This window comes from Octopus bimaculoides, chromosome 26 (assembly GCF_001194135.2).
Source record: "Octopus bimaculoides isolate UCB-OBI-ISO-001 chromosome 26, ASM119413v2, whole genome shotgun sequence".
NCBI lineage: Eukaryota > Metazoa > Mollusca > Cephalopoda > Octopoda > Octopodidae > Octopus > Octopus bimaculoides.
Genome location: NC_069006.1, coordinates 24,896,630 through 24,907,643, shown reverse-complemented (window position 1 = coordinate 24,907,643; position 11,014 = coordinate 24,896,630). Strand labels below are relative to the sequence as shown.

General features: G+C 37.2%; 1 protein-coding gene across 1 annotated transcript in view; it reads left to right on the top strand.

The window, feature by feature from the left end:
- The window catches only part of LOC106871843 (kinase suppressor of Ras 1-like), a 56,176-nt gene extending 45,162 nt beyond the window's left edge, over window positions 1–11,014 (top strand). Inside the window, 11 exon segments of the mRNA XM_052976936.1 lie at window positions 2,569–2,629; window positions 3,115–3,163; window positions 3,855–3,947; window positions 4,777–4,868; window positions 5,230–5,320; window positions 5,534–5,622; window positions 6,143–6,239; window positions 6,510–6,646; window positions 7,424–7,564; window positions 8,008–8,137; window positions 8,608–11,014. Of these exon segments, the coding sequence (XP_052832896.1) occupies window positions 2,569–2,629; window positions 3,115–3,163; window positions 3,855–3,947; window positions 4,777–4,868; window positions 5,230–5,320; window positions 5,534–5,622; window positions 6,143–6,239; window positions 6,510–6,646; window positions 7,424–7,564; window positions 8,008–8,137; window positions 8,608–8,766 (1,139 nt within the window). The 3' untranslated portion in view covers window positions 8,767–11,014.

Here is an 11,014-nt window from a genome sequence, read left to right as displayed (position 1 = left end):
TCCTTCCATTCCACTGCAACCAATTGCTGCTATACACAAAATATTTTGTGTCCCCTACCATTGCCACATTGTAGCAATATCTAGAAGGGTAGGTCACTTCCAGCTCACACAGAAGGGGTCAATGAGGATTGGCATTTCTGGAGGGACATTTATTACACACCACATTAGTTCCCAGTGGTGGCAATGACTTTTAACTTTTAGGACTACTATGAAGCAGATCAAAACTGGAAAAAGTCTCTGGGTTTAGCTTTTATTTAATTTTCCAGGTTGTGGTTAGTGTCCAACCCATTTCCTAAAATCCACCAGTTACACCTGGTTACCTAAGTTTTCTGTTACCTTTAGTAGCAACAGCAGAGAAACCTCACCATTTAACACTTGCATCCACACACAAACTCATTAGCCTCTTTTTTTCTTCTTCTTCCTTTTTTTTTTTTGACCCCATTAGTATCTTCATTCAACCATCAACATCAGTGGTTCTCAACCACTTTTTATTTATGGACTTTTTTTTTTCACACTAAAAAAACCAAAATTACTTTCTTTGCCAACCAAGTAGTTTTATAAATACTTCTTTCAAAATTCCTATTTTGTTTTTCTCCATTTACTTGTGTAGGCTTGCAATAAAACTCTCTGAGAGAACAGGTTCCAGTAACCAGAAACTTCTTTGAACTCTGTAAAACATCAAAGAAGAAAGAAACTTGGTTGTTTCTTGCAATAAATACATCTAGAACAAAAATTTTTCATGGACCCTACTACTGTGTGTCCCCAATTTACTATTTTGCTTGTGTGGACTCACCCCACCCAAAAAAACACTTATATCGGTCCCAGTTAAAAGCCACTGGTTGACATCAAAACACAACACATTTCACCACACTTTTGGTGCTATAACTGCTAAAGGGTTTTGTTTTTATTTTCAAATTTTCCAGTTTTTCATGTTATTTCAAATGGGATTTACATTTTCTTTTTTTTTTAATATAAACTTCTTATTGGTGTGCTGCATGCCGTTTGGGGAATTTTGGTTGGGTTTTTTTTTTTTTTTTTTGCTCTGATATTTTATATTTTTAGCAACATTGTTGTGTGCTTCATTTTGGGTACAATACCTGTTATTATTATTGTTGTTTTAAAAGGTAATTTTGGTCACAAAAATCAGTGGTGTATAAGTAAAATGTCTTGCAGTGTTTTAATTTGTGTTCTTTGTTCAGCTCCCGCCAAGTTCAATTTCACTTTTGATTCCCCCAGGGGTCAATGACTTAAATACACACCATGCATACCAAATAAATTAAGTTTTCTACAGTAAATATTACTAGGCACAGCCGTGGCTGTGTGATAAGAAGTTTGCTTCCCAACTACATGGTTCCAGGTTCAGTTCCACCACATAGCACCTTGGGCAAGTGTCTTCTACTATAGGTTTGGGCTGGCCAAAACCTTATGAGTGGATGTCATAGCTGGAAACTGAAAGAAGCCTTCCATGTGTGCCTGCGTTTGTTCTGCACCTCCTCTTCACAATGGGTGTTGGTGCATTTAGGTCCCTGTAACTTAGAGGTTCAGCAAAAGAAACTGATAAAATAAGTATCAGGCTTAATAAGTGAAATAAGTACAGGGGTCAGTTTTTTTGACTAAAATTCCTCAAGCAGTGCCCCAGCATGGCCGCAGTCAAATGATTGAAATAAGTAAGAAATAACAACTAATTAGGTGTTTATGTAGCATTGGCATAGCTAGAGTGTGAGCTCCTTGGGTCAGCCCTTGAGTATCCCACTACAATCCCCTGATCCAATACAGCTGATACAGCAGACCCAAAAGTGCCTCTGCCAAAGTGAATCGTGTACCCCTTCCCCAGCTGTTCTACTATTACAGAGATTGTATAATCTCTAACCTCAACAGCCATGTTGTGGAGTTTCGAACTGGATCAGAGCTGAATCAAACTCCAGTTGGGTAGAGATTACCAAGAACTTTCACTGATTTTTGCAATGCATGTTTAACCCTTTCGTTACTGTATTTCTTTTGAGATGCTCTGTGTTTCTTTCAATTAATTTTGAATATAACAAAGAATTTAGTAAAATAACTTCGTTATCATTAAGCTAGTGTTAAGAGCATAAATTGTGACTAAGGTTTGGTGGAAGATTGGGTGGTTTCAGCTGGGTTGGTATCAAAAGGGTTAACGGAAAGGAAAATTGGAATAAAGAAGCATTTCATTTTTTAAGAGTAATCTAAATGCTAAATGGTTAAGCTTTATCCTTTTTCTAAAACACTGCTTACATGTTTCAATTAATTTTGGAAAAAAATTATCTGTGATTGGAGAGGTTTAACAAAATTAATTGCCTAATTAAACTGGTGTTTGTGACTCATTCTCCAGCAGGTTGGTATCTATAAAAGAATCAACACTGGAAATGTAAATGCTGAAGAAATTTCCAAACTAAAACCTCAGTTTCTATGAAATGTCTTTTGTAATTTTTGTTTTTGTTTTGTTGTTATTAACAATATTGTTTGTTTTCTTCCCCCCCCCCCCAAACAGCAAGACCATTCTGTTGATACTTGGAATTGTCATTGATCTTCAATTTTCTATCATTTTAGATGTTGTTGACGGCGTTATTGATCCTCATCTAAGCAAAAATCTTGATTACTCACAAGATATGTAAGTTGGAAGTTTTCTTATATCTTAGAATATTTTTCTGAGTTTCGTGTGGATTAGGGTTAGGTTAGAATTTAGTAAAATAACTTTGTTATCATTAAGCTAGTTTTAGGAAGATACCAGCCTCTCTGCTCCACACCACCGATGTTATCCAAGGAAAAAGCAAAGGCTGATACAGCTTGGCACTCATTTCTACAGCTGAGTGAACTGGAGCAATGTGAAATAAAGTGTCTTGCTCAAGAACACAACACACAGTCCAGTCCAGAAATCAAACTCACTACCTCGTGGTTGTAAGCCCAATGCTCTAACCCAACGGTTCCCAAAGTGGGTGGTATTTCCCCAGCACTTCACATCTAGCTATTTGAATTTCACATTCTCCCTGTGAGCCACCAGCTACAATAAGCTCAAAATTTATTGGGAAATGCATTTTGTTGTTTGGAAAATGAAAGATGATATGCTATTACATTCGTCTTGTTTATATATTTCAGTGATGTCAACACCACAACATCTGATGACAGCGATAGAACCCTTGTACCTGTAAGTATGACTGGTATTAAACAGTCTTATAATTCATTTGTGTAACTCAATGGTTCTCAACCAAGGTCCACATGACCCTTGGAAGTCCTTATAAAATTTAGTGGTCAAAAATTATGTGTAACTAGCAGAGTAATGGTTTCACTATGTATATATTATATATATAGTGAAACTATTAAAACTGAAACTATTATCTCACGTTACAATAGAGATGTTATTGTTTCACTTTTAACACATAATACTGAAGCAATCTAAGAGATTGCTCCAGGGTTGCATTAGGCAAGAAGTTGAACATTTTTTTGGCCCATGATACACCATAGACCTTATGTAGTGTATATGTAAAATTTGAATGAAATTGGTTGGGATAGTTCTTGAGTTTTAGGGATGCATGCACACACACATGTGCATGCATTCTCAGTTTTATATATATATAGATGAATTGGTTATACTTGTACCATACACAAGACATTTTAATAATTTTTATTTTATACACATCTTAATATTTAATCATAATATATTGTGGTCAGCTGGCAGAATCATTAGCATGCCAGACAAAATATGCATAACACCATTTCGTCCGTCCTTATGTAAAATAAGAATCATAAAGGGTCCACGGGCCAAAAAAAAAAATGGTTGAGAACCTCTGATATGACTGGTATTTGGTTTGTTAACATTGTAATGTTCTTGTTTGCAGAGTATAGAGGATAAGACTCTGCTGGACAGAGTTGATTCCTCTGAGTTGGCCCCCGAGGATTCATCAGAACACAGCTGGACCCGGCAACACAGTGTAAGTAAATCTAAGGTTTTATAGCAACTTTGCAGGGTTTCCAGGATTATCCCTTGAGTTGGTGCTGGTACCAAGTAAAAAGGAACTGGCACTGGTCCCACGTAAAAAGTACCAAGTATACTCTGTAAAGTGGTTGGCATGAGTAAGGGCATCCAGCTGTAACTGAAACAGTGGGACCTGATGTGGTCCCCGGCCTCGCCATCTCCTGTCAAGCTGTCCAACCCATGCCAACATGGAAAACAGATGTTAAATGATCATCATCGTTGTCAGACAAGACTTGATAAGCTATGATATATCCGGGTGCTTGTTCTACCTGAGGGTCTTGTTGCTACACAACCGTATGGGGCCTTTCATTGCTTCCATTAAAAACAATTTGTCACAAGTGGTTAGTTTATTATGGGAAACAGGTTGATCCTGAAGAAATTGGTGAGGGTCTGTGTTTGGAAATAGTCAATATAAACAGTTGACAGAGTCTAAGACTAGAAATAACCTTAACAAAGTTGACAGAGTGCCGTAATGAAGAGGGGAGATTTGAAGGCCCATTGTTGGCTTTAGTTTATAGATGAAAGTCCTTAGTTCAAATCCAATTTGGGGCCATGTACACACCTTGGAATACAACAGCACGTGAAGATAAATGGAAACCAGATGAACCTAGTGTGAATGAAGTAAATATTAAATATATTTTCATCTCTGACGATGAAGTCAATTATTCTAAAAAGTTATAATTATATTAATTACTTACCTCATAAATTTCGATAGACATGTGTTTTTGTTTTTTTCTTTATTATTTTGTGTATTTTCAACATAGTGTTTTTCTTGTTGTTTGTAGCTGTCTGTTCAACTGAAAGAGTGGAATATTCCTTTTGAAGATATTACTATTGGAGACAGAATAGGCATAGGGCGGTTTGGTATTGTACATAAGTAAGTATCAACCTTGGTTTCTGCTTCAGCTTTTATATACCACAGCTCAGTCTCTCTCTCTCTCTCTCTCACCACAACATGCATACTAAACACACAGCATCAGTCGATAGTCAGATACAGTGCTTAGGCTCCAGGTACAGACAGACACACTCTATATTACGTTACTTCAGTATAAACACTTATGTACAATACCAATGTCTGTAGCTGGAGCCTATGCACTGTATCTAACTATCAACTGATGCTGTGTGTTTAGTATGGATGTTAGTATTCACGTGTGACTACATGCAGTGTTTGTGTTTAGCTAAGGACTATAGACTGTTTGTGTAAGGCCACCAACTAAAGCCTCTCTCTCTGATTGCAGAGGCCATTGGCATGGGGACGTAGCTATAAAGAAACTAAACATAGACCCAACGTCAGACTTCCAAGCACAACTGTCTGCTTTCAAATTGGAGGTAAGAAGCACTTCACTGCATCTCACTTCTATGCAAACAAACTACATACATACACACACACACACACTCTTCGTACACACACATACACTCTCTTGTACACACATATACACACACTCTCTCTCTCTCACACACACATGCATATGCTCTCTCTCTCACACACACATACATGACATGGCTTCCTTATAGTTTCCATAATGTGTTCTTGTGTTTCAGGTGGCAATGCTAAAGAAGACACGACATGAAAATTTGGTTCTCTTCATGGGTGCTTGTATGAAGCCCCCAGATTTAGCCATCGTGACCAGGTACCTCAATTGTTAATATATTTATCTCTGGCCATTCTTCTTTGCTATCTTCTCCTCTCTATTCCCTTCTCTATCTCTCTCTCTCTCTCTCTCTCTCTCTCTCCATAAGCCAGTCACTAGTTCGTTGTATTTTGGTTGGGGAGAGTGACCAGGGAGTGTCAATAACTCAGTGCAAAACAAAAATTTCTAGGGACTTTGTTCATAACTTTTTGTGGAGTTTTCCCCTCCCACCATTTCTTACCAGTATTTTCATCCTTGATTGATATACATCACTTAAAATTATACACGCACACACACAAAATCCTATACAGTCACACACTATACGTGAGTGTGTGCTGGTGTGCACACTATCACTGTATTGTAAGATACAGATAAGGAAATAATTTATTCAGAAACGCTGATAGAACAGCAGAGAAAGGATAAAATATCCATATAAAGCGGGGAAAATTTTGTCAGCAACCAGCCATGAGACTCGAATTCACATCCCTTTGATTGCTATTATTATTGTTGTTTATTTCAGCTTCTGTAAAGGGAAATCACTCTTTTCAAGCATTTACGAATTTCGTCAAAAGTTCCAATTCAGCAAAACTGTATATATCGCTACTCAAATAGCACAGGTCAGTGTTATTCCGTCTCTCTACCTGTTGGTATGTGTGTGTGTGTGTGTGTGTTTAACTCTTTAGCATTTAAACTGGCCAGATCCAGCCTAAATATTCTTATCTGTTGCATGTTCAAACTGTTCAGTCGCTCGGATCAACAAGAACCAACAGAATGCCATCTAAATTACACCATCTCAACCCAATGATGTGAATTGATTTCATGAATGTGTGTACGATATGAAGTTTGTTATTTTTAGTTATTTATTTTCACACTTGTTTTGTTTGCAGGGCATGGGGTACTTACATGCAAGGGGAATAATACACAAAGATTTGAAGACTAAAAATATATTTTGGGAAGAGACAGGCAAAGTTGTTATCACCGATTTTGGTTTATTCAATCTTACTAAATGGTGTCATGGAAATAGGTAAGTTCCCTGCTTCTCTCTCTTGTCTCTCTCTCTTTCTCTCTTCCCTCTGTCTATCTCCCTCTCTGTTCTTCTCTCTCACCTTTCTATCTATCTTTTGTCCTCTCTCTTCCTGTCTTTGTCCCACTCTTTTCCTATTTGTCTCTTCCTCCATCCTCTCTCTCTCTCTCCCTCTCATTAAACACCTACTGATCTGTACATCTAAGATCATTCTAACAATATTTCCACCAACTCCAAAACTCAGTGGCGGAATCATGAAAACATCAGAAAAAATTCCTTGTGTTTTATTTACAGTTCTTTACATTCCATGTTCAAATCCCACGAGTGGCAACTTTGCCTTCCAACCTTCCTTGGTCAGTAAAATAAACCAGCTATCAAGCACTGGGGTAGACCTAGTCGACTGACCCATTGGCCCACTGGCCCTAGATTTCTGGCATTACATCAAAGCAAGAAGTTATTATTATTACGAGAACGGTGAAGGCGGCAAGCTGGTAGAATTGTTTTCATGTCGGGAGAAATGCTTAGCGGTATTTCGTCTGCCACTATGTTCTGAGTTCAAATTCCACCTAGGTCAGCTTTGCCTTTAATCCTCTCAGGATCAATAAATTAAGTACCAGTTGCGTACTGGAGTCGATCTAATGACTGGCCCCCTCCCCCAAAATTTCAGGCCTTGTGCCTTGAGTGGTAAAGATTATTATTGTTGTTGTTTTTATTATTATAATGGCCAGAAGATTGTGTATCTGCAGTTGTGTAATTTTTCTCCCTGTGTTGTTTCAGGAAAGGCGATTGCCTTGCAATTCCTCTCGGCTGGCTGTGCTACTTATCTCCAGAGATTATGAGGTCATTACAAGCAGGGAACACCCAGGCAGCTAACACGGAACTGCCTTTCTCTAAGAAATCCGACACATACGCATTTGGGTAAGTATTTGGCTGACTCTTACATGGTGGCCCTTAAATTGAAACCGTGTGTGCACACACATGCACATATAAATTGTCATCACCGTCATCACTATCGTGTAACAATTCATTGTCCGTGCTGGCATGGGTTGGACGGTTTGACCAGAGCTTGCAAGCTTGGGAGCTACACCAGACTCCAGTCTGATTTGGCATGGTTTCTACAGCTATGTGCCCTTCCTAATGCATCCAGCCATAGAAACCATGCTGGGTGCTTTTACATGGCTCCATACCTGACCCACGCTTGTTTGGTTATGGGTCTACTTGACCTGGGGTTAAACAACAGCTCAGTTCCTTTCTGAAATATTAAACAAGGAAAAACCTTGAATTTCTGTTATTTCTTTGCTTTGAAAAATTTTTTTGTTTTTGCTTGTGTTTTTAATCCATGAATTTCTTGTTTCTTGCAGAACGGTTTGGTACGAACTGCTTTGTGGGGAATGGCCTTTCAAACAGCAGCCTCCAGAGAGCATTATTTGGCAGGTGGGACGAGGAATTAAACAGTCTTTGTGTCATATCATTACTTCCAGGGATGTCAAGGTGAGTTGAGACTGCAGTCACCATTCACTGGCTTCAACAACAGGATTAACCGACATTTGTCATGTGATGTGTGTGTGTGTTTGTCTGCAATATGTATGTTTGTCTGACTCACACACACACACACACACACACACACACACACACACACATCACATTAAAACATGATACATTCAAAGACAAATATCTCTAAAGTTTGTTTCAATGTTTCAGAACATCTGACTTCAAAGCCATAGATTGCATGTTCAATCCTTACTTAGCCTTTGCATTAATATCAAGTTACAGTTCTACAATTGTTTTGGGGGTTTTTTTGTAATTTTTTTTTTATTTATTTATTTGCTTCCATGTTCAGCCTATTTTATATTTGCACTTGTATACACAAACACCAACTTATATGCAATGACACACACACACACACACGCACAGTTGATTGTTCATCAATATTTGAGGCCCTTCCATTAATCTATTTGCAGGATATCCTCATGGATTGTTGGGGTTTCGATCCTAAGGACCGGCCTGAGTTCAGCCAGATACCACGGGCCTTGGCTCGGATACCAAGGAAACCATTGATTCGCAGTCCCTCACATCCAGTTCATCTCTCGAGGAGCGTTGACTCTGTGTACGTTGCCTGAACAAACAGTGTGAGGGTGGACAAGTGCGGAAACTAGGGGTGGGTGGGGCACCTGCTTGTGATGAATGAGAGCCAGCCAACCAACCAACCAACAAACCAACCAACTTTGCATGCAGCACCATTTTATGTGTATGGGGGTAGGTGGGCGGGTGTGTCTACATTTAGGTGAGTACGTCTGAATACACACATATGTCTATCCATCTTCATGTATGTATGTATGTATATATATATATATATATATATATATATATATATATATATATATATATATATATTAAAGAGAAAGAGTCATAATACATAAGTGTGTGTATTTATATATATATATATATATATATACACACACACACACACACACACATGTATATACACATACCCATGTATGTGCTTATCTGTTACCTTCTGTCTCATATATATAAATATATATATATATATATAAAGAGAGAGAAAATGTATACATGCATATACATACACACACATGTGTGTGTGTGTATATATTGTTTATGCCATATGAATTTAGAAACTTTGAGAGAACTTGAAATAATTCATTTTTAACTGTTGAACTCAAAGCAGATAAAGCTGTAACCAAATAACCTGTAAATATCAGCTTAAAACCCCTTTTTGGATAGGTAAAGTCCCATGTACAGCCTTTGACTTTCTTGAATCCAAAAGGGTTTTTGACCCCATACTTACATGCTGTTTATATATATACCCTGATGAGTTCCACAGTTAAAGACAATACATACATACATATTTGTGAATATATTGATGTTTAGTTATCGTAAAAACCAATTTTACATAAATTTGAAGGAATGCTCTATACTTCTGTAGAGTGCAAGTTTATTCCTAAACAAGGATATTGTTGATAGTGACTTTGAAGTTTTGGCCGCTTTAGTCCAACGATAGCATAGTTACTTTCAACAACATTCTTGTTTAAGAGTATATATACGTATATGTTTGTGTGTATGCATATGTATGTATATATGTATGTGTATATATGTGTGTGTGTGTGTATATATATATATATATATATATATGTATATATACGTATATGTGTGTGGATATATATCTGAAACAGAGAATAACTATGCACCATGGTTGGATAGAGGCATTAAAGTTGATTGCGGAAGAACTTTGTCAGGTAATCTGACACAAGTGACAGTCGTTGACTGTCAACACTTTCCAAAGTGTGCTGTGTCGACGTTTAAATTGCTGGGGAACAACTTTTGTGATTGGGACATAAAAATAATTGTAATAGCAGTTGGTCCAGTTATATTGTTTTCTTCCAATTTTGTGTAGATTTAATGTTCGTGATGTGTGTGTATCAGTGGGAGGGCATGATGGTCTATGTACATATGTGTGAATATGCAGAAGGGTGTGCATGATTTAAAACCATTTCTTGGCCATCTTGTGTGTGTGTTGGTGAATACATGTGTGTGTGTGTGTGTTGAAAGATACATATGCATATACATAAATGTGTACGTTAGTAAATACAAATGTGTGTGTATGTATATGAATGCATATGTATGTACATATATATGTATATGTATGTATATATAAGTATATATATATAAGTATATGTATATGTGTGTGTGTATATATGTGTGTATATACATATGTATGTATATATATATATATATATATGTATATATATATATATATATGTATGTATATATGTGTGTATGTGTATATATGTATATATATAGATATGTATGTATGTGTATATGTATGTATATATATATATATATATATATATATGTATGTGTATATGTATATAAATATATATATGCATGTATGTATATATACATGCACACACAAGCCCCAACATATACAATTATAGGCTAATCATTATATATTCATTCTTCTTTTGTCTGTTTGAGAATGTCTTTTGCTTCCCCCCCGCCTCTTTCTCGTCTCTAAGACATCCAGTTTTGGGGTTTCAATTGTCAAAATTGGAATGTTTCTCTTTTCGATTCTAAAACATTTTGGTTTTTCATTTTACTCCTGTGAAATGTGTGGCAAGTATGCAGATCTTCATGCAACACCTATTGCGTGTGTGTGTGTGTGTGTGTGTGTGTGTGTACGTCTGGTGGGGGAGGCAGCAGGGTGGGTAGGTAAGGAGCTGTCGTTGTCCAGTGTTGAATATCTCTCTTGCTCTCTGGTTCTCATCCTCTCTTATGTCCGTTGCAGTCACTACTGTTATCATCATCATCATCATAGTCATCATCATCATCATCACCATTGCTAATGCT